The sequence below is a fragment of the Colletes latitarsis genome, chromosome 8, assembly GCF_051014445.1.
Source record: "Colletes latitarsis isolate SP2378_abdomen chromosome 8, iyColLati1, whole genome shotgun sequence".
Classification (NCBI taxonomy): Eukaryota; Metazoa; Arthropoda; class Insecta; order Hymenoptera; family Colletidae; genus Colletes; species Colletes latitarsis.
This window is the reverse complement of record NC_135141.1, coordinates 30,541,761-30,566,211: the sequence shown is the minus strand read 5'-3', so window position 1 is coordinate 30,566,211 and position 24,451 is coordinate 30,541,761. Positions and strand designations below refer to the sequence as shown.

At 44.5% G+C, this 24,451-nt stretch overlaps 2 protein-coding genes across 4 annotated transcripts in view; one reads left to right on the top strand and one right to left on the bottom strand.

Moving 5' to 3' along the window:
• Positions 1 to 24,451, top strand: part of Evi5 (ecotropic viral integration site 5) — a 472,270-nt gene that overhangs the window by 289,061 nt on the left and 158,758 nt on the right. The window lies entirely within an intron of this gene.
• E23 (ABC transporter G family member E23) overlaps positions 1 to 24,451 on the bottom strand; it is a 171,633-nt gene that overhangs the window by 23,960 nt on the left and 123,222 nt on the right. For 2 of the 3 annotated variants that reach the window (XM_076771885.1, XM_076771886.1), the window contains exons 3-4: positions 3,924 to 4,084; positions 939 to 1,108 (exon numbers count right to left, since the gene is read on the bottom strand). In XM_076771885.1, coding sequence (XP_076628000.1) covers positions 939 to 1,108; positions 3,924 to 4,084 — 331 coding nt within the window. Of the gene's footprint in view, positions 1 to 938; positions 1,109 to 3,923; positions 4,085 to 23,809; positions 23,889 to 24,451 lie in introns of those variants that run through there. The other variant, XM_076771887.1, reaches the window with a different exon arrangement.

Genomic DNA, 24,451 nt, shown 5'->3' with positions numbered 1-24,451 from the left:
CGGAAAACGAGGAAAGTCTGCCGCCCCGTACGCGAATCTCGAAATTCCCTTGGCTTCCTATTCTGCTCGCGGCTATAGAAATACTCGATCAACCCGAAAACGTAAATAGGCTGGTGTGCTCAATGAAATCAGTTTCGTTACTCGATACGTGCTACTACTTTATCGGGAACCTATTAAAATAATGTTTGTCAGCGTATATCGCAATTTTGTGCAGCTTACAGCGTTGAATTTATATTATATTTTTACACGCGTGGCCCAGTTTCGCAAAATTAATTGAAAAAATAATTTTAAGCCTCTTGGCTCGCGGACTGTACCGACAGCGATGGTGTTAAATTGGCTACAAAGATACCGATATAAATACACAAATTCTAGTGTTCCCGTCAGAACATTGACTGCCGTGTCATTTATGATGAGGTTTTATAATAGCATTTTCAGTTGCAGCTCGTCTATTACGCGCTCCGGGGGACAGGTGCCAACATCACACCACTTAAGATATTTGATGTTGTATTTCCTGTTTGGTATTAATTTACACGCGAATAGACATGGTTTGATCTTTCGAACGGTTACGAATTAATTTTCAACCGTCCATTGACGCCGAATCTGTCCGACCGTTGTTTCCATTTTTCACTCGTTTCCACTGGCGCGGCGAAGTATTGTATCCGGCGCTGTCTGGCCATGCTCGTCCGTTTCTACTTGCTCGTCCGAGCGAACTAACGCGTTCGACGATTTCTGTCGCTATTTGTTTCAAGTTCCACGACGCGGAACGGGCATTAGATCTTCCGAGACATTGCCCTTTATGGAATCGAGCAATTTTCTTTCCCTTTTAATGCATTTCGTAAATCTGATAAATTATTAAATACGCCACGTTCACGTAGGGAAAGACTTCCATCGAGATATATACAAGCTTTCAGTCCCGGGAGAATATTTTGAAGACTCACCTCGAGGGTCTGCCGCAACGTGAGATCGGGGAAGAAAACGTCCTGCTGTTGCACGTAGCAGATTCTTCTGCGCCATCTTTTTGTCAGCCTCTCGCGATTTAGCCAGATTTCACCACCGTCCAAGCCCACCCGACCAGACAGACAGTTCAGCAATGTGGTTTTGCCGCAACCTGCACGTAAAATCGAACCAACCATTAGCGATAAATTGGAAAACAAACTTACGATTATTGTATGTGCGAAATTAACCCCTTGACGTACGATTTAATTTCAAATAATGTTTCAAACGTACATTATTTAATTTTGTTTCGATTTATTCGTACAAGGAATGGTCACGAAAAGAAATAGATTTGTTTTACGAATATCTTATGAATGTAAAAATATGTTGATTTTAATATGTAATGAAACTTTAATTCTGGCTGGGTCTGCATAAACAGGGTCAATTTTTGATCCCAATATCGTCTTCGTAAATTATTTATTTAATTGCATAGATGTCAGCAACTCAGTTAAAAAAGCAATAGAGTCTCCCAATGTAAGTCACAATGGCGAATCGAGGCCATTAAATTCGAAAATGTATTTTAGTCCGGTCTATCTGTACAAGTACCGGTGTTTCTAACCCAGACCACTGACTTATCCATATGTTTGTGTCTGTTCGCTGTGGATTTTCGACAGATTTATGCCCAGTCGAAATAAAAATAAAGCATTGTAGCGACGTCGGTTGCATCCAAGTTATTCAACGACTATTCCGCGACTGTCAATTACCCAGAAAGCCGCGCGTGCATAGTTCGGGCCTCAAGGTCTAAGTCATCCCGGCGTTGCAGCGTTGCTGGTTCACCTATTCGGTACCAAAGACGTTAAAACCATGTTTCAACGGCGCCCTCCGAGCGAACGTTGCACTGAAACGCGCGCTGCAATGGTACATTTTATTCCTAGAATCGTTTCGCGCGCGAGATATACAGCGGCGAATGCACCTCGTGGCTCGTTGGACGCGACATTAACGACAAACCGTGAAACAGCAAAGCACCGGATGATTTGTACCCGCGTCCTCGCAGGGGTTGCGAGCTGGCTTGTTAAACGAGTATCGAGGGGAACGAGGAATCTCGCGATAAATATCGCTCGGAGGGACGCAATCGTCTCGTTACCGCGCGAACAGCGCCTCGGTTAAAGATAGAAATGGCGAATTTTCGCGCCGATACCGACGCCATCACGATCGAGTCCTTCCTCTTTATTCGTTACGAGACCTAGGCCCGTTTACAATACATAAACTATTACTCGCGAAGTTCATCTAACAATTTATTTCGATAACGTGAATGGGGGTTTTCTCACTTTACGAGGTTAAAGAACAATTTTTCCAATATTCTTAGAATTTCTACATATTCTCCATTAAAATACGCGTAATTTGCATTTTGAAACATTAAAATCGTCCAATCCCTTCAGGAGTCATGACGTTTTAAACATACGCATGAAATTTCAGGGGAATCATTCCTGTCTGTGGTCAGACATTGTACTTTCGGTAAAGATTTTTTTTCCTCGAAAATGCGTAGGATTTTGGAGGTATGTCTATTCACCAAAAATGATTGTAATTGACCCCCACAACTAAAAATAATTTTTTTAGAACGATTTGAAATTTTTTAATTTCGCCGAAAAATGTTCCGGTTGATATGGAATTTTAAACGTTAATAACTTTTTAACGAAGCCTCAATCAACAAATTGATATTCTTGATTTTCGTCCTATTTTGGCCTCTAGAATCTTCCATTCAAATTTTTCCCGGACATTGAATTTTCTCGTTACGTCTGACGAGGATTGGCGTTGAAGAAGAGGATAAATAGAAATAGAGAAAAAACTGTTCCATGATCGTAAGTCTATAAATGCTTTATTAACCTTTTCATCTATGTTGCGATGGTATAGCCGTCACAATTAAAATGCTATATTGACCTTTCACTGTGGTTCGTAAAGCGATTACGGGTCTACTGTTCTTGTGGTAGTATTTTCTCTTATTTCTATTCGCACGATTTACAGAATTTTGATTTACGGAATAATCAAACGATCGTAGTTTATTAGCAATATTCTCGCTTATAAAATCGGATCGACGAGTAGCCCCAGCCCTAATTTCTACGTCCGCCAGTAGGTCAAGATTCGCGGTCGTTGACCCGTTGGACGTCGAGTCCGGTGGCCAGCGTTTTCAAACTATGCCGTGTATCGCGTTGCAAAACGTGAGTCGCCGCGCAACGACGGGGTGAATAAACTTTTCTCGCGTCGCGTATGAACGATAAGTGTTTAGGATAGAGATCGAGTGACTGGGATGCGAGGATCGGTTTCCAAGCGAGGTACGTGTCTGAGCTTCGGGTGCGAACTGATACGCGAGCTCTCGCATCTGTGTACGATATATTCACCGGTGTGATTTAAGAGTACCGCGCTATCGTAGTTTAACCTTTTCATTCCCGATGCACCTATACAACGCGCGCGCGCGTAGAATTATGAAACAAAATATTTCTGCGATTTTCGCTCCAGTGTCCGCGAATATTTTATCTACGTTCGAGACCGTCGTTTAATACGCACAAAAATATAAATATCGTTTCTTGTTATGCTTAAATAATTAATTAGCGGCACGCGGTCCGGCTGAAAAACACTCGTCAATATTCCTTTAAAAAATTCGCTCCTCCCCGTGTCACGAGTCTTCTTGGAAAATCAATTTGCCCGAGCTTCTCCAAACACGGGGTCCGTCCATGTACGAATCGCCACCGAAGCAAAACGTAAATCCCCGACAAATAAAATTCACCGGGATAAGCGTTCCCCATCGACGCGAGCTTATACCCCGGGACATCGAGACTCGAATCGATTCGACCGAGAATCGACTGGGAACCCCCCCGCCCCGTCGATAGCCAATCTGTCTCGAAATTGGAGGATTACCGTGGGCCGAGAAACCAAACAGACGGGAGGAAGAAAAAAAGGGGGAAAGGATTCTTAATCTATCGTTGGTGTCGTACCTGAAGGTCCCATGACGGCCAAGAGCTCGCCGGGCTTAACGACGCCCGAGACATCTCGGAGAAGGGCTCGTTTCTCCTTGACCACCTGCAACCCCCGGAAGATTAGCTGCACCGGACGAGAATCCAGCGGGTACACCAACTGCAACGCTGAGCTTTCCACTCTGCAACAGACAAAAGACGGAACACGCTGAATTGGCCGGTTCAATCAACGTCTTCTTCGGTATCGGGCTAATCTACACCCTACCAACCCTTCGAAAATTGGTACGAAGTCTCTTTGACGGGATTGCTGTACGATCTTAACGACGAAATCCTTCTATGGACAAAGGGGACGGATTTGGAGAGGGCTCCGCAGCTTTTAATTAGAACATCGTCATATTTTCTATGAGAAAACTTCTCTATTCGTGATCAATAATATGTTAAAAATTATTCAAGCTACTAGAAATTCACGTTTCGCGTACTATTATCTGATTCGATACTGTTTGTCATGGATAATTGTTGTTGGTCGAAGCTAGATTTTAATTTTACACGTGTTTCTACCCATTTCGTTTCGTCGTGCAACAGAAATGCAGAACAATTGCCTTCATAATAACAATGACGTCTCATCGGAGGTATTTCATGACAGCAATTAAGACAGACACGCGTTGCGCCTGGAATCAGTCCGCGTCAAAGAAGATCTGGCTCGATTTCAAATGAAATTTTCAAGCTAGCCGCGACCATTACGCGGAGACGAAAAAAACATCTCCGATTGGACTTATTTTCGTCATTTCCATATCTCGTCGACCGGATTCATTAGCGTCAATTTAGTCAAACGCTAATAGGAGTCTCGAGTCATGGTGTCGAGGCTTTCATCGACTATGCTCTCCCAGACGTTCTCGAATCGTTCTCGAATCGTTCTCGCGTTAAACGCGACACTAACATCGGTATACCATCCGATATTCTCGAAAACTAACGAGCTTGAATCCCGAATAAATTGCCGCGGTCGAGGGGGGAGGGAAAAAACATCGTGCAAAAAATGAATTTCGAAAGACGTCTCAATTCTCGGAGAAGAATTCGCATCGAGTTTTATGGGACACGATCGTTGCGGCAAAAGGACAAATTTTAATTACTTCAGGCCCGTCTTAAGTGTTCTGAAATGGCCCGGCGAAACAAAAACCTAATCTAAACGACTCCGATACGCAGAATATTACTGGCGAGGAAAATAATTCTCCTTGTAAAAGACAGATAAGAACAGAGATGAGAAAAAAAAATAGTCGACTACTCGTCTTGGCTTTCCCTGATGAAAAATTCTCGAAACAAAAGGGATGAAATTCCCTTTGCCATCCGCCTCGATGGCTCCAAGACGATCCTTTGTCAAAATTATCGAACGCTTGGCCAGCTACGTTCGACTCGAGTAATAAATAACTCTTCGCGACTGTATTAAACGTCTTAAAAATATTTTCATTACCTGGCACCTCGAGGCAACGTTAAGTTACAATTTTCCGAATCGTTAATTTGGCCTTTTCAAAGTACGAAAATAATCAAGTAAATTTGAAACGAATAACTTCTCCTTCCGAGTAAGGGTTTTTAAATAAGGTCCGAGAGAAATATTTTCCGCGAAACGACGACGAACGCGGAGAAACGCGATTAGATTGACCGCGTCACCTTTGAGTTGCATCGCTGACGCGGCTGCATTCGATTGCATCCGACCGACAACAACAACAGCAACCGCTGGGATGTTTGGCGAGTCGATCAGGGACGGGAAAACGGTTTCTGCAAGGCCGTTCGAAAGCTGCCGGAGCGCAAGGAATAACCCGATCCGTCGATTAAGGCGACATCGTGGAACATCTTCACTCGCGCGAGCCCATATAAGCGGAATCAATCTTGCAACTTTCCAATGGGTTTCCAAGGAGAATAGAAAACCCGCCTCGTAAGAGGGAAGTGAATTTCTGGTTGGACGACGTCGCAGTTCGGACTCGCTTGGGAAAACGTCGAAGACGACATTTAAACCGGAATCGAGCACTATCGAAACGATCAGGGGATTCGGGGATGGAACACAGAATGTCTTGTTTCTGTTTTCTCGATCGAAAGCTGATTATTTTTAGGCCTATACGTAAATTCGATTACTAGGATCGTTTCTCGATAGAATAGTTTGTCCAAAATTATTAGATACCACGTCTGGAAAAGTTGGAAGAATCTTTTGTCTGAATTTTTTGGCACCGGATGATTGTAATCGAAATATTAAATTAATAATTAAAATTGTTCAGGATATCTGTAAAGCGTCTAACGTCAGTTCATAAAGGAATGTTTTGCATATTAATAACCGACAGATAAACGTACGGAATACGACGCTCCTAGCGATAGTAAAAAGCTGTCCGCACGTAACGCGAGTGGTTCCTGGTAAACAAAGACAATGTTCTACACCTGCGTTAGATGAAATTTCAGTCGCGAATTTTTGAGATTACAGTTGCCGTAATCTTCCTACGTATACGCGTTAATGACCTGAGAAGGAATTTAGTCTCTAACAAAGTAATTGTTTCTGGCTTCAACTTGATATTCAAAATTAGATCGGTGAAATGTGAAGTACGAACGAAAGCTGTCTTGAAAATTCTACTTTGGTCCTGTCAAACTCCCAGTAATTTCATTAGCACGCTTAGATCAATCTTACTTGGGTTTGTTAAGTAATTGGAACTGAAAACTATTAATTTATTATATAAAAAGCTCGAAATTTGATACACACAGTGAAAGAAGAATTCAATCGTGTTTTTACGAAACAAAATTTCATTGCAATAATCAGTATTTTAAAGCTTTCATCGCAGATCACGTAGTACTACGTCCTAAGAACCATTCCATTGGTTCACACAATACGTTACTAAATCGATGACCTACCAAGATATCTACAAATCACGTAGTATTACGTGACATACGCGTTTCACGTGGTAAAACACCGTACGAAATTCCCGTAAATCATGCATGTTAACCAGTTGCACAACGTGTCACAGAACGGATGATCTAACACACATCACACAGTACTACGTGCTATCTAAATGTATTTCACATGATATCTTATGATATTCTCGCGTACCGTAACGTATCGATTCACGTAATATATCACAAAACCGACTACGCGTCGCGTAGTACTACGTCTTATCTTCGTTTCACGTGGTATTAAATCCTACGATATTTTCACCACCGCGCGTCCATTCACTCAACGCGTCGAAAAGTCGGTGTAATAGCCTGTTAACGGATCACGTGGTACCATGTTTTATCTAGGTCCTACGATATTCTGAGCGTCGCGCGTCAGAAAATCGACGGATCACGTAGTACTACGTGCTCCACAAGCGTCGCGCGCTACTATCTTTCACGACTTTCCTCGAAAGCCCGCGCGCGGGGACGTTTAACCTTTACGAGCAACGCTCGTAGAGTACAAAACGTTCGACCTCTATATTTGACCTCCACCTGCCCGAATTCCATCGAATTCCTTCGAACCAGCTCGCAGCCGGGGCCCGTTGGTTGCAACCGTGAAGATCCACGCCGACGGACGGCCGCCACGTGACGGCGCGTGCTAAGTAACCGATTCTCCCCCCGTTGAAATCGGAAAGGAACTAACCCGGAGCGGCCTGGATGCGTCGCGATACACAAAAAGCGGGGGTCGTTGGACAACGGAGTCAGATAATAAATTCCCAACATGGCAGTATCACGTCATCCCGGGGTTCGTTGAACTCGACGTTACACGACAGACCCGAGGGGGAGGAAAGACGGGACACGACCGAGAACAGACCGAAGGGAACGGGGATTCCGGGCGTGAATGAGAGAGACAGAAGGGAGAAGGAGGGACCCCGACTTCGTTTTGCGATATTTATCGGCGCGTTTCGTTTCTGGGGATCACACGCCATCTTCGGGACCACGAACACCTCGCTGGGTCGATTTCTGGAAATTGGTTATTGGGGATGGAACCTGTTCTTGAGAGCAGACGTCTTTTCCCGACGAATAAACATTTATATCGCTGGTTCTTTGTTCGTAAACGTCTAATCTATGCATGTGACTTCTTTGTCGCAAGTGTCGATCGCTGCTCTGTGAACCCTGCGTCACCCTGAACTTCTATGTCCTCCGTAATTATTTCTAAACTTTCCTCTATAATACATCAGCAGTTATACTTTTTCGAGTCAACTTCGAATTTCCTGGATTCACTTCATCATTTTCCTCGCTCGTATTTTAAGAGGTATTCCCATGCGTCATCCTGTCGATTCTAACGAAATTACTGAGTCATACAACCGCATCAGCGAACAATTAAAGGCACGTGCGCGACATTTGTCGTTCGTGTATTACAAATTAATATGCCACGCAGAACTTCGCTGTAAGAGAGTCTAATGACACCATATAAGCGTAGTACTACGTTTCTCAACTGTTCGATCGAAATCGTCCATCTTATAATTCCGTGTTCCGACCAATCGTCGATGTGACACTGATCACGTAGCACCCACGTTCCTCATAGCACGAAATTACAATTCCCATCCACTTTCTCTTTCGCGTGCGTCAACTATAAATTGATAGGTCGCACAGAAGTATTCTGTGAGCATATTTAACGACACTATATCGTTCGTCGCGAACACGAAACCACGTAGTACTACGTTGTTCGTCGTAATAATGTACCAGTGTTCTTCAACGATAATACATTCAACTTCGACGAGATACCGTAGTACTACGTTTACCAGCGATTCAAGTGAACATTCCGTGAAACGTGGAAGCAGTATCGGAGCAAACTTGTTCGAAATATCATAGTGTCGCGTTTATTACCGATTCAAGTTGAATTTCATGGCGAACGAACGCAGAAGCTACCTCGTACTTTCTGGCAAATCGACACTCGTGTATCAGCGATGTGACTTTGATCACGTAGCACTGGGTTTCGTACACCGAGAAATTATAATTTTCACTTTCCCGTCGTTGGTTCCGTGACGCAATTCGGCCCAATTCCCTGCGAACCTCTCAGGACAATGGCGCTGTTCATTAAACCGTTAACCCAAGTTTGACGTCGGTTCGCTCGGTGTTTTTGCGCGTCGCAGAATTCGGCCGATGCGTAAGCGCCGGCGTCCAAACGCGACGGTTCTATCCTCCTCCTCTTTTTTTTCTCCCCCTTAATCATTTTCGTAATTCATTGCCTCAATGTCGGGTCGAGGTTTCGCGGGGTTAGGTCTCGTTGAAGGAAGTTCCAGGGCCCGCTCCGAATTGACCCCTGCTCGGGTTCGTTGAACCGGCTCCCGCATGCAAATGGGTGCGACGAATTTCAAGACGAATTCGCCCGTTCCCTCGGTGAACGCCCAAATAGCAATCGTTGCTCCGCGCTTCTTTCTTCCACCATTTTTTAATTAACTACGGCCCTTCAATCGAGCAAACTTTCGGCTAGATTTCGTGAAACAACCTCGTTCGCCCACACTAGGTACACTTCCTATAAAAGTTGTTTACACTTTCAAATATTGCATATTTGTCTTCTGCAAGAACCTACGAGTCTCGTATCAAGATTCAAATATCGACGTTGTTTTTAGAAACAAGAATTTCGTACACTTTAACCCCTGTGTACTTAATCTTTAATTTTTTTACGTTTTCGTTTGACTTTGGTTTATCTCAGAATTGAAGTTCAGATTGTGAGCTATCTTATTACATAAGTTTCCTGTGTCGTTAGAGAAGTACAAAATAAATGCGATATCTTATCAACGCATTAATATTTTCAATCCAACTCGAAAGTAGCATTCAATTGCTCTCGAAACGGTCGAGCTACGATAGAGCACGCGTTTCAACCATCGTTCGAAGGCCTAAACTTTTCGAAACGCGCGATTCCCAATCGGCGAGTTACGAAGGAAACGATTATCGACCTTCGCAGAGGAGTCAATCACCCCAATAAAAAAGAAGCCCGCCCCGAAACTGCGCATCGTGGAGTGACAATTGAATTACGGTCGACCACTGTGCGAAACGAATCGTTTGGTATCAATTTATCGGCCAAATCTTCTTTGTGACCCGATCGAACGAACCGATCCGTTGATCCGCCAAGGGAAGAAGAAGCTTCGAGGCCATGTGACCAACCGGAGAAAATCCCGATGGCCAACGAAACCGATTCGAAACGCTAGAATATCGCGAGTCGTCCTCTTTTCGACGTCGTAAACAAACGCTGGTGACGCGCGCCGTAAACGAGCGATGAACGACGCTCAAACTGCATAAAACGGGACGGACGGACATTTCAGCGAACACACACTGCTGGAAAGTTTATCGTAAAAGTTCCAACGAAACGTTTGATCGAGAATCTTGCGAAGTGGAGCTTTCAAACGGACTCGAGATTCGTGGACATGTTGAAAAACGTAGCACTATGAATGAACGCCCCAAAGTGCAGTGATCCCATAGTAGACTCATGAATCGAGAAATATCTGCTTATCGATGCTCTTATCGGTCGATAGACGCGGTCCAGGACCGAATTCCGAAAGACGGATGTCGACAGTGTCTATAGAGTGTCCCAGAAATCACCGCAAAATATGTACGATCGACGAACAGTCCCCACCGGGGCATTTTTTTATTTCGAACAGGTTTCAAACATTAGACATTACATGTTTTTCTCATTGTTATTGCTAGAAAATACTTCGTTTCGAATATCACGTTCTCGTAGACGTCTCGAGTGTCGTCTAGCGTCGTCCCTACTCCTCCACTTCCGGTGATGCAACCGACGTTACCGGAACACGTACCACGCCACGTCCATGACATCCACTTTTATTCGAGTTTCCGCTATCTTTCATAGAAAACGCGAAATGCATTTCGAAGGTTGTGAATTTCGTTCGTGTTCGGTTCGTCGAACGTTCCCTCTTATCAGGTGAATGGACCAAAACGATTAGGGCTCGTGGCGTCCGCTCGTTTCTCGGGTATCGGTTCAACGAACTCCGTAGCGCGAGTCATCCCGTATCACCGAGGTTAATTGGGGTTGTAACTTTCTCCGATCTGATTTATAAACGCGAAACATTGTCGTCCGATCTCGGCTTTCTTCTCGCGCGCGCGTGCGTGCTTTCGAGGGAATTGCGACCGTGACGAAACTCCACCGCCACAATTGCCACGATTAGAGCAGGTTAACGAATTCTTGGTCAACCGCGCTCGCCGACCGTACAACTCGACTCGGTGCCCGAACAAGGTTCCCGATCCGACTAAATATAGCGTTCCACCGCGGAGGACGCTAGATCAGCGTTCAATTGCACTTTCAAGTTCCAATTGGAGTCCATAGCGTCTTCTGACATCGGAGACCTGCGTTCAATTGTACTCCAAGGTCACCCGTTCCGCGTCCCCGATGGCCTATTTTTAATTGATCGAAACGTTGGGAACAGTCGATACTGAATATTATAGATTCTTCATCTTCACCGCTGAGTGGCGTCGATCATTAGGCTGGGAACGATCACCGAAGAGGAACAGCTACGCGATACTTCGGTTGTTTTATAGCAATTGTAGCAAAGCCTTCATGAGGCGTCGAGGTTTATTAGAACCGTTCCTGACCTTAGTGTTATTTTACGTTAACCTCACCCTTCCCTTACGCAATCGACTGTATTTTAATGTACGATGTTACCAACGAGAAAATCTAACGTCCCATAGTATGTGTCTCATCCATCTTGACAGGATCCAACGGTGGATCAGTTCCCGCTTTCGCGTTGCTTTTCGTCCATCGACCGAAGTCGTCGTATAGGTTTCCCAGATCCGAGCCAAAACGTAAATTAGCCGGGGTATTTACGCTGATATATCAGCAGGAACGAGCCAGAAGGTTGCAGTTGCCGCAACATTCTCAATAAGCAATCGCGACAGATTATTTACAGCTTGCGGGCAACAATGTTGGCTCAGCCGCCGCGTGTCGGATGATCGATTCTGCGTCGAAGTTCATAAATATCCGCGTCGATATGCAGATATCGGCCGCGTATCGCGCGGAATGCAACACCCGTTGCAACGATCGATCCCTCCTTCCTTCGCGGCATGAATAATTACGTCGCGGAGCGACTTCGAAACCGACCGGTCGCGGAACAGAAGTCCGGAATCGGTCGATCCTTCCGCGCTAAGCGGCAGATCGTAAATTTGCAAACGGCGATATGCAAATGTTTAAACGCGTAACGGGCGCGTGCTGCTGCTGCTGCTGCCGCCTCGAAACGGGACGCTTATCGTATCGCGCCGCTAACCGTATCGCAATCGCGTAATTGACGGTAAATTGAGTTATCGGTATCCCGTGCCGCCGGTACGCTCCGAGAAACTCGCCAAAGAATCGCCAAACCCATTGACTTTGGACTGTGAACCGCAAAGGGTTGCTGAAAGGTAGAATCTTTTCGTTCGAATACCGCGAATAGACTTTGGAGCAAGAGAGTATTATCGTTTGGGTATCGTTACTCGAATATCTGAGCCTTCGAATGTTATTCTTTAAACGAGATGTGAAATGGGGTGTGAGACTATTCGAGTCGAACGAGTATCGTTAGAAAAGCATTTTTCGTAGCGTGTAAATACCTGAACGAGCCAAAAACATAGGGAATGGCGTCTACCGAGTGTATTTTAAGAAAAGTTCTGATCAAGTGCGATTGGAAATCGCCGGGGAGAATCGTCCGTACGAAATTGGCGACGACGTTCGTTGCAGAGGGAGAAACGGGAAAGCAAAAGCGCGATAAAATGGCCGTCGTACGCGTACACCGGCCTCCGCTATCTGATCGTGAAAGCTGAAATACAACCGCCAAATGCTCGTACTTTCTACCGCCGCTGCTTATTGCGAGCTACGCGCGATAGCAAAGTGATAAAACGCCGCGCGTACTTCAGAGAGAAAGAAAGAGAAAGAGAGAAAAGAGCTGGACGAAGCGGCGTTCCACTTTCCAGGCAAAAGATACCCGCGAAGATAGCTTGCACGGTCCCCGGACGCTTTCCAGCTAGGCGAAAAAATCGAAATGTGCTCGATAGCTCGATTTACGGGCCGATACCACTCGCTGCCACTGTTTGCCCACGGCCTCGCGTCCAAGTTACCCCGACATCGATACTCTCTGCCTCCTCGACTTCTTCTTCGCGTCGGAGAAACTGAGATCGCATTTTTATCAACCTTTTTAACGAAACTTTTCGCCAAACTACGCGATTACCCTGTTTACAGAAGCGTTCAAATATTTTCGGAATATAGTTCGAATAGTCGACTAGCCCAGACTCCTGAAAATCTCTGTACAAACTATCGAGGAACGTACGAGGGATTTGAACAAATTTCTTTTAGGGCCTATTACTATTTTTTGCAGCCTTAAGGGTGGCATCCCCCACGATAATTGCAATAATTGGGATTGTAGAGATCGACCCTTTCTAGGTTTAAACGCAAGTGGAGTTCGAGATGGAGATCGAAGGCGAGGATCGATTGGGGGTGGGAGTCGAACGGTGGTCGATGAAGTCGACGTGCCAGAAATCGAGCAGAATATTGAAATTACGCGCGTGCGCGCTCGCGATTCGGCGAGAATCGAGATAACCTCGTTTTGGGCGCAACGAACGAAACGGGTTTCCTGCAGCCGGCTTTCGTCGCGAGAGATTCGCTGCACGCAGGACTCGCCGATAGAATCGCGATCCAAACGGTTTCCACACCCAATCATCCGCGAAATTGATTTACGATCGACGGGGATATCGAAATTTTCTCTAAGTTTCTCTCCCCTACGCCGATGAACAACGGAAGTTTAGAGTAAGTATACCAAATAAATCAGTTTATACTTGAACCATAAGTAAGTCAGAATATTTTCAATTAAAAAAGTTTGTTATTATCGCGACGTTAATTAAGAAAACACAATCGTGCCTTTCCTTTCTTCCGAACTATCGTAATACTTACGAAATTACTGTTAACTCTAATCCTAACGGTGATGGGACTTTGGGTTACATACTCAAGTCCGAGCATCTGTGGGACTAGTAAATTTTTGCAGTAGTATTTTATGTACTTCATAAATTAGTATTAGAAAATCGTTACGCGGCTAGATAAAATTAATTCTGCAGTTTTAATTCTCACATTTGTAAAGGCTGCTCATTCAAGACTGCCTAAGTGGTTTCCTGATATCTGTAGATACAAGTCTATCCATTTTTCTTAAGCATTATAGTAATACCCGATGGAATGTTCCGCGGTAATAACATTTATCAGTTTCATTAAATAAAGTCGAAACGGAAGGATTTAAATGCATATATATTTTTATTTGCGATGCGAGTGGAATTGCATCGTAACAAAAAAAAAAATGAGGGATCGTATTCTAAACGCAATTTCGTAATTTCCCCAAAAATTCACAAAACTTTCCGTAGCTCCGAACCGACGATAAATGTTTTTCGTGCCTCCGACAAAGAATTCTTTAATTAATTGCAACGGTTCACGGTTCGACGATCGCGAAAACATTTCCGGCTCAAAATTCCCTCTTACTGCGGACGAAATGTTCACCCAAAATTTTGGGCGCAACTGCACGAAAACGCGAGCTCTCGAAAAAAATTCCCAACGAGACGAAGCGAGCTTTCCCCGCGACGTCGACAAACGAGTTCGAACGATCAAATCAAAACCTCGTCGCCCGAACCGACGCCGTGTGCAAGGAAACGGGCAAAAAAAACAAGAGAGAGAATTGCACGAAACGGCTGCATATACAGAAGAGGAAAAAAAAGGAACGAGTGCAGCGTACTCGACCAGAAAAAAAAGAGAAATAGCTGCTGGCGCACAGAAACAGGGACGCGAAAACAAAGCGTCGTAATTTTTGGGCAACGACGAGCGCACACACGGGTCCCGATGCTCGTCGAGCCTCCGTTTTCCTCGCTGTTCCGACGCTCGATCGCGATCGAGATCCATCGAGCAAGCGAGGGCTTCGAAACGCCGAATAAGCTCTGGAATTCGATATAAATTCGATTGGAGACTTAAATTCTATTCGAGAGCAAAGATGCAGGAAAGGCACCGAAGGTGCTCTCTCACACTATGTCAGATCACGCGTACGTGAGCTGGTGGAGTTTTGGAAACCCGACAAAGGCAAAATGACGCATGCCCTCTTTCTCGATTCTCCGAAGTTGTCCGAAGTAATTTCGAACCGTCTCGTGGGAATCGAGAGAGAAAGGTTCACACTTCCCTCCTCGATCTTGAACAACTAATATCCGACCTCTCGTCAACAGGTCTCCACTGGCCTCTGCTGACAGCTGCTGACCACTCCTGGAATTTCTGACAACGTATAACGATGACGACTGACTACTGTTAGTCTCTCCCAGCCTCTGCTGACCGCTGCTGACCACTCCTGTTACTTCTGACAACGTATAACGATTACGACTGGCTACTGTTAGCCTCTCCCAGCCTCTGCTGGCCTCTGCTGACCACCGCTTATATTTCTGACAACGTATAACGATTACTACTGACTTCTGCCTGCCTCCGCTGGACTCTGCGGACCGCTACTGACCACTCCTGATACTTCTGACAACGTATAACGATTACAACTTGCTACTGCCTGCCCCTGCTGGACTCTGCTTGCCACTGCTTCCCACTGCTAGCCTCTGCTGACCACAGCTGACCACCCCTGATGCCTCCGACAACGTATAACGATTACTACTTGTTACTGCTTGGCCCTGCTGGACTCTACTTGCCTCTGCATGCCTCTGCTGGCCTCCGTTGGCCTCTGCTCACCGCTGCTGACCACTGCTGACCACCGCTTATATTTCTGGCAACGTACAACGATTACTACTGGCTACTGCCACCCTCTGCTGACCTCTGCCAGCATCTCCCGACCTAAGCTGACCATCGCTGACCACTGCTGACCGTTGCTGACAACTTGTGACATGATATAATGTAATATAATATATTTATATGTATTAAAATGTTTTATAATGTAAATCTATGGCAATAAATGATATAATTTCAAAGAATTCTATGTATTCTAATCATTTTTTACCCCTCTTTCCCTCTCCAAATAGAAATGACGCCATTTCTAAGATTTCCTGAAAATTCTCGGATCCCTGAAACTTACCGGCGTCCCTGAAACTTCTCAGAATCCCTGAAATTTCCAAGAAGTTTCAGGAAGCGGCTAAAATTCCGGCCTGAATTTTTCGGCAAAAATTTTTAAAAGCCGTTACGTAATATTACGTAACATTACGTAACATTACGTAACATTACGTAATAGCTCTTGAAAATTTCTCGCGGCCGGAATTTTTCGGCAAAAATTACGTAATATTACGTAACATTATGTAATATTACGTAACATTACGTAATAGCTCTTGAAAATTTCTCGCGGCCGGAATTTTTCGGCAAAAATTACGTAATGTTACGTAATATTACGTAATATTACGTAACGGCTTTTTAAAATTTTTGCCGAAAAATTCAGGCCGGATTTTAGCCGCTGCCTGAAACTTCTTGGAAATTTCAGGGATTCCGAGAAGTTTCAGGGCCGCCGGTAAGTTTCAGGAAATCGCAAAAATTCCTGGCGGCGGGAAATTTGAAATCTTTCCGAGGAACTTAGAAAATTTTAAAAGATTCGGAGTGTCTTATAACTAAGGGAATGATTTCGATAGGAAAAGAAGGGTAAAAATGATGAGAACACATAGAATTCTTTGAAATTATATCATTTATTGCCATAGATTTACATTATACAACACTTTAATACATATATACATATTATATTATATTACATCGTGTCAGCAACGGTCAGCAGTGGTCAGCGATGGTCAGCTGACGTCGGGAGATGTTGGCAGAGGCCAGGTTAGGTCGGGAGATGTTGGCTGAGGTCAGCAGAGGGTGGCAGGAGTCGTAGTAATCGTTGTACGTAGCCAGAAATATAAGCGGTGGTCAGCAGAGGCCAGCAGTGGCAAGCAGAGATCACCAGGGGCGAATAGTAGCAAGTAGTAAGCGTTATATGTTGTCAGAAGCATTAGAGGTGGTCAGCAGCGGTCAGCAGAGACCAGCAGAGGCATGCAGTGGCAAGCAAAGATCAGTAGGGGCGAACAGTAGTATGTAATAATTGTTATACGATGTCAGGAGCATCAGGGGTGGTCAGCAGTGTTCAGCAGAGGCCAGCAAAGGCATGCACAGGCAAGCAGAAACCTGCAGAGGCAAGCAGAGACTTGTAGGGGTATGCAGTAGTAAGTATTAATCGTTATACGTTATCAGAAATACCTGCAGTGGTCAGTAGCGTTCGGCAGAGGCCAGGAAAGTTTAGCAGAGACAAGCACACGCTGACAGAGATCAGCAAAGACCAACAGAGGTTAGCAGAAGTCAGTAGTAATCGTTATAGGTTGTCAGAAATATAAGCGGTGGTCAGCAGAGGCCAGCAGTGGCAAGCAGAGATCACCAGGGGCGAATAGTAGCAAGTAGTAAGCGTTATACGTTGTCAGAAGCATCAGAGGTGGTCAGCAGCGGTCAGCAGAGACGAGCAGAGGCATGCAGTGGCAAGCAGAGATCAGTAGGGACAAACAGTAGCATGTAATAATTGTTATACGATGTCAGGAGCATCAGGGGTGGTCAGCAGTGTTCAGCAGAGGCCAGCAAAGGCATGCACAGGCAAGCAGAAACCTGCAAAGGCAAGCAGAGACTTGTAGGGGCATGCAGTAGCAAGTATTAATCGTTATACATTATCAGAAATACCTGCAGTGGTCAGTAGCGTTCGGCAGAGGCCAGGAAAGTTCAGCAGAGACGAGCATACGCTGACAGAGATCAGCAAAGACCAACAGAGGTTAGTAGAAGTCAGTAGAAATCGTTATAGGTTGTCAGAAATATAAGCGATGGTCAGCAGAGTCCAGCAGAGGCAAGCAGTAATCAGGAGCAGTCGGTAACAGTCGTTGTATGGTGTCAAAAGTTGTCTGGAGTTCTGTAGTTTTGTCAGCAGTGGTCATCAGAGGTCATCAGAGGCAAATAGAAATCAGGAGTAATTTGCAGAGTTCAGTAATGAAAGGCAAGTAAAAATACCTGGGCAGTCGAGATGCCGAATCGTATGCCGTTGATGTGAGGTCGGATTTCAGTTGTTCAAGAGCGAGAAGGCAAATGTGAGCCTTTCTCTATCGACTCCCACGAGGCGGTCCGAAATTACAGTTTAACGCCCGATGGTGATCGAATTGCTCGAAAACTTGCGACGAAGAGAATCGCGCCCATCGCTGGATGCAGCGGTGCAATGCACGGAGGACGGCCGAGTGCAACCAAGTATACGCGTTTCTGAGTGTACGTGAGTTTGCGTGTATGTTGTGTGTACGTGTAGTGGTAGGTGCACCGGCGCGGAGGAGAGTAAACGCAATAACTGTATCTCTGGTCCAGGGGGTCACTGTTCCACGACTACGAGAGTCCGCTCGACTGTTCTCGGCTTCTTGCCGCACCGTATATACACGGTGTCTCTATAGAATCTTGCGGTTAGCCTCCCCTCTCGCGTTCGAACGTTCGCGATATTTCGACGCTGGCTCGGCTGATTTGTCCCAGTTCTCTCGATCACGACACTAATAATAAAACCGAGATCGGCAGAATTCTTATCTGGATACCCGTTTCGAGTAACGAGTAAAAGATACGCGACCGTCCATTGCTCGTCGAATAAAAATTGGAAATTGAATAATTTGTCCGTACGAATTGTTTTCGAATAAAATGTATGGTCTTAAACGAGAGTCTAGTACATTTTTACTGTCACGAGTACGCTTAAAGGCGAGACAGAGTTGATTTGTCAGCGCCATTAGTCCCAGGGAAACCATTCCGCAATTCCAATCATTCTCAAGTTCTAATTACAATTTAGACGATTACAAAAAACCCGATCATAAACGCACAAACTGGAATAACGAGTATAATTCCGTTCTCGGAGAACGTAATTACAAAATATCGCCCGAAAGGTAGTAAACTATGAATAAAATTTAAATCGCGAGAGGATCAAATTTCGCGAATTAACATGTTAAGTGATGAATTATTTTTTATTTCAAATTTGGTGCTCACTTTCTATCAAAAAAAAAAATAAATAAAATACCATCGTATGTAATAATTCTTTTTTAATCACAGTGCATTTTATTTGAGTCTCAAATTCGTATTACGATATTTGGATAAATTTTAGCGAAAAGTGTTGCTTTCGAAAGTCTTTTAAAGAGAATATTGGCGTTTAAGGGGTCAATCGGCGGGAGCAGTCTTCTCGATTCAAAATTATTTTTTTTACTCACAGGAACGATCCTCTTAGGCATCGATCGATACTCGTTTGCCCTAGTTCGGCCACCCTTGCTTCTCGAAAAGTGAAAACAATCGGATGTCCACGTGTCCCTGGGCACGCCGTTTCCCTTTCACTTCTTACCACGAGACCCATATTACCCCTAGGAAACGCCACCCTTTCCCTTTCGTTTTCCCCGGCGGTTTTCCGCCAGACTGAACGGACGCGCGTCAGAAAAGGGAGTGGAACGCGCGAGCAGGAAACCTCTCGTCTCTCTTCTTTTTTTCCGCGATCGGTTTCACGGTGAATTTTTATTACCTCCTACGGGGCGATTCGAAAAGTATTCGTGCGAGAAAACTGGCACGAGCCACGAGAGGACGACCAAAAAATTAATATAACAAAAATCCCTGTAAACTTCGTTGGGAAAATTCGGAATTTCTATTCGATGGTTTCGTACGAAGGCATCTGGTGGAAGACAGTGGCAGGTTCAACAATTGACGAAAATAAAAATTTTCATCTAGCTAACGCAGAATGGAATTTAATAATCAACGATGATACGGCCTTGGAACCGATCAAACCTGAATATTCGCATCGAAAAACCGGTGTATCGGTCGAGGTCAGCCGGATCACCTGATTCGACACTTGACGAGACGTTCTTTTTTTCTTCCTTTGTCACACTAACAACGAAACAGTCAAATCAGGACGCCTCGGACTGCACAATTATCTCCGAACTCGCTGAAACCAACCAGCAAGCCTTGGAGATTCGTAAAAATTCCAGAAAGGGAGAAAAAACCGTGAAAAATGTCAGTAACAGAGGTGCAGTTGGTCCTCGATTTAGGGGGTTGATTCTTTCCACAGCTTCTTCGGTAAATTAAATTTTATAGAAGCGATGTTTCCACCTAAAAATTATTTCTTTCACTATAAAAACGAAATCAACCCCTACGTGAGACTAACTCATTTTATCGTATAACTTTTAAATTACAAAAGCTATTGAAAACTGTTTTAAACAAAAATTGCCCGCTTTTAGGAGGCCTGTGAATCGGTACTCCTCTAAAATTGTCCTTCGAAACTTCTTCGATAATTTCTGCATTTCGATAGTGAAATATTCCATAGTTGAAATTCAACACGTAGCGAATCGTTAATTTTTCACTCGTTGTTCGAGAATTTAATCTGGACGAGGATTCTCACCGTCAGCGTCCGGGGTGAAAATTTTCGCCCGTTTTGCGCAAATCGACGTGCTCGAGCGTAACAAATTCGCTCGCGTGAATTCGCGCGAACGTTTTCCCTGTCGCTTCTCGCCCCACCCTCGTGTCCCGCGCGTTTTCTAACCCCCGGTGGGGTAACCATTCCCTCTTTTTCTTCTTCCTCATTTTTTTTTTTTTTCGCTTCCCCACGGTTTACCCGGAATAATGACCCAATAACACAGCTGACCGGGATTTACGTTTACAGCCCGTGAACTGGATCCACACGACGCGCGCGTTAACGAGTTGCCGCGAACAATGTAAAAAGAAAATTAAATTATGCTTGCGCTGACCCTTCTTCTCATTATCCTATCGAATTTTAGCGTGCTGCGAGGGACGGACTGAATATTCCGGGCAGAAACGAATAAAACGTGCGCAAAATAAAAACCAGTCGCTAATCGTTATTCTTCGGCTGCCGGTTCGGAGCAATCTCAGCCACTTTTTATTCGAGATTTCGAACAATTACCGTTGATTGAAATATAAATACTATGCAAATTGAATTGAAAAAGTTAAAAGTTTCTGTATTCGAAGTTGGAACGTAGAAAATTTATAATACTATTTCGAAACGTTCGGTAACCGGTAGTCTATGATTACGTGTTTACAAATACTATTATTATCAATTATTATCAATGCACTTAACGTACGTGTAATAATAATGTTAGGTTCGTACAATGGAGAACGAGTAAGTAGAAATTATGGATAATGAGGCAGATAGTGTAGTAACGAGTAGATTAGATTAAATTAACTTGAAATTTTAATAATGGTCATTCTGTGAATCTAGTCTCGAGGTAGACTAGATAGTTCGCGATCGGCTCTAGAACGGAACGACCTAACCGATCGCGGTATGGTAATTTCTATTGCGACAGGAGGCAGTGCGTCACTGCAAAGGGGCACCTGATTTGTCCATGGGGAACGGCGTGTATCTTTTAACCCACCGGGAAATTCGACGTTTGCATAAACACGTGGGTTTCGCGTAAGCGCGTGGGAGGCTGCAGTGGGCAGCGACCACGGTGTTCGATGATGCGTCATCCTTATCCGCGTCGAATATTTAATCCCCTTTAGAACGGAACCGATTCGAACGGAATCGGTCGTCGAACCTTGCACGAAATTCCCACTGTTTCACGCTGATTTTTCGTCCTTACGATTATTTTCAAGATTACATCACCGTCCAAAGAGAACTAAACAAAAACAATTGATAAAGAATCGAACTAAGCCCGTTCGAATTAAATGTAAATCTCAATCCAGACATTTTTTAGAATCTTCCCGAAGAACATTGAACATCCGAACAAAGAGAACGCAAAGTGAAATTATTTTTCTTGTTCTACGGCAATCGCTCGAATGATAATTGTAGCGTTATCTCGGCCCAAAGTGAGTCGCGTCGAACAAAGCGGCCTGGCGGATATTCTTAGCCTCGATAAAAAAAAAAAGGAAAGAAAAGACGAGGTGAAAAGTTACGAGTGTCACTACAAATAAATCGCAACAGCGAGACTCATATTTTCTCGCGTCGCGGCTCTTTTTTTTTCTTGCGAGACGATCGAGGCGCGCTAACGATACCGCGACGCATTGTTTTATCGACCATGCGAAAGAATAAGCGACGAACAATCGCGAGATTTTCTAAAAGCGATCGAACGCTAATATTAACTCTGTACTATAGAATTAAAAAATTTGAATCTGTTCGAAAGTATACAATGAATTTTTTTCGTACGTGCCCTCGTTTTCAAGAAAATCGGATTTAAAATTTCACTGGCGCGACTCGTGCGTTTAAATCTCGCGTGCCCCAGGAAATTTCGAAGTCCATTTTTCCGAAAACGAAGCCACGTATCACAAAACCTTATCCCTCCTTTTCGACGTACTTTTGCATCCACGATTACATGCCTGCTCGATATTACTTACGCTTTTAACACCGTGGAGAATTTTGCATATACCGTGAATTATTTCCTGCAAAATTCAAGCAACGTCCAACGTAGCCGAACTTTTACGATTCCCTGTATCTCCTCCCGCGACTATACGCGATAATGCCCGACTATTAGGAGTCGATCGACCAGGAGGGGGTCGCGGGGAGGGCGAGAAAGAGCAGCGGAAGAGAAGAAGTCTCGAGCCGGACGAGAGGGAAGACGAGATACCGAGGGGAGCGAATGAGTCTCTCGGGAGGGTCGTCGAAGGGGGAGGGAGGTACAGAAGGAAAGAAAAGGACCGAGAAGGAGGGAGAACGAGCGAAAAACGGGGTGGGAGGGGCGAGGGAGAAAGAGGAAAGGAGAGAGAATTGCCAAGAATATCTGAGGGCCGATGACCCGTGACACAGTCGTATATATACTTGATATCATTACTCAACGTCCGACTTGCACGCACGCGAGTACACGTGTGGTGGTTCTGGTGGTTGCACCGCGTCGAATGCACCGCCAAACGCAATCAAAAAGCTCCCCCCCCGTCATCCCTTTTTCTCTTTCGCGGGGTGGATCGTGTCGAAATCGACTAGAAACAGAACCCCGAAATTTCCAGCGCGTCGAAACACCGTGCAAATGGAAAAACAATTATTTCTCGCGGGGGTTGCGACCAACCCTCGAACGAAACCTCGCTAGGCGAATGAAATATCAAATTTAGAGCAAACAATTTTTAATATAGCTTCGTAACTGCTTCTGTATATTTACGATGATATAAGGGAACTTGGAGATTACTTTCTATCGGATATTTCGTATATTTTATCGTACAATGTGAGTCATCGAAGGAGAAACGTCAAACGCGAAAAAAAGTAAGACGAAAAAGAGGGACGTCGGGACGCTGGAAACGATCCGTCGGTATGGCAATTAGGCGAAAATGTTTAATGACGCAATTACGATTACGACGCGAACCGTTGGCAGGTCGGCCATCAAAGCTGAATATCATGGAACCGGGTGGAACTCATCGTGTTCGACGGACGAAAGTCGACCTTGACTGCGAGGCCATACCCGCCAAAGCAAATATGCTCCCGCGACGCAGACGTCGTTTTATCGTCACAATGTTGCGTCTTTCTCTTACCAACGTCGTAGACGAGCCTTGGGAATTCGTCGAACCACCCCCGGTGTCACGAGCTCGTAAAACCTTCGCTGTTACGACAAGATTAATCGTTAAACGGTCACCCCTTTGTACATTAATGGTAAAAAATGCCATAAAGATGGGGTAAAGTTTCAGTCATCGACAAGATTCACAATATGGAAGTTTGTGAAAACATTTTAACTGAATTTAAATAAATACCCATGATTGAAAGTCTAAGAATATCTAAGAATCGTGGCGTTTTCCAAAATAATTTTCTTTGAGACTCCAACTGTCGAAAATAACGGAGATTCCTCGAATAATAACTTTCGGTTTACCAGCCCTCGTTTCGACCTTAAATGGACAAAACCACCCTCGAAAGTTTCGGTAATTCTAACTTTCCAATTCTATAAGAAGTTTGAAAGTTAAAAGGTCAGACAGTATGGCGGAACAGCTTCTTAACCGTATTTAAGAAGACTTCACGAGGGTTTTCGGCCCCCCCTCAGCATTTTTACAAGAAGAATAAATGTCAGAGAAGTCGTACCTTCGAACAACGGCGAGAAGTAGGGAGACTGTCGAGGACGAAGCGTAAAAAGTTTTCGTTCGTTTCGCTCCGTCGACGATTCTTACCTGCAATCAGAAAAGGGATCACGAAATTAGGGGATTTGATTCAATTAAATCGCAAAAAAGCGAAATATTTCGTAAAGCGAGCGACGCGATTCTATGCGCGGAACGCTGCAAATGCGAATAAAAATCATGACAATAAAAGCTAAAAATAACAAACGTTCTGACGATAAAAGCTCCGTTCTCTCCCCTTGTGCCGAGACATTTTTTTTAAGTTCGCTTTTCGAACGCGAGCTTTGTATTTAGAGAACAGCGAAAACTGTACGCCCGTCGTACTTTAATTAACGAGCACAGAGACGAAACGACGTTTCCCGTGAATCGAAACGACCGTGGTCCAGTCTCATGGAATTAATTGCGTGTCTAGTTTTTTAATTACGTTCCGACGTTCGTTTCGTGCGCTCAAGAAACTTTCAATTTGTTCGTGTATCTGGTATTCGGAACGCCGTGGATAAACGACGGGGAAATAATTTTTTCGTCGACGAGCGATTACGATAAATTAAGTATTTTCAAATATTCAAATATCCGAGTACCTTTTATGCGAGTCAGCCTTAAGAAATCGTGC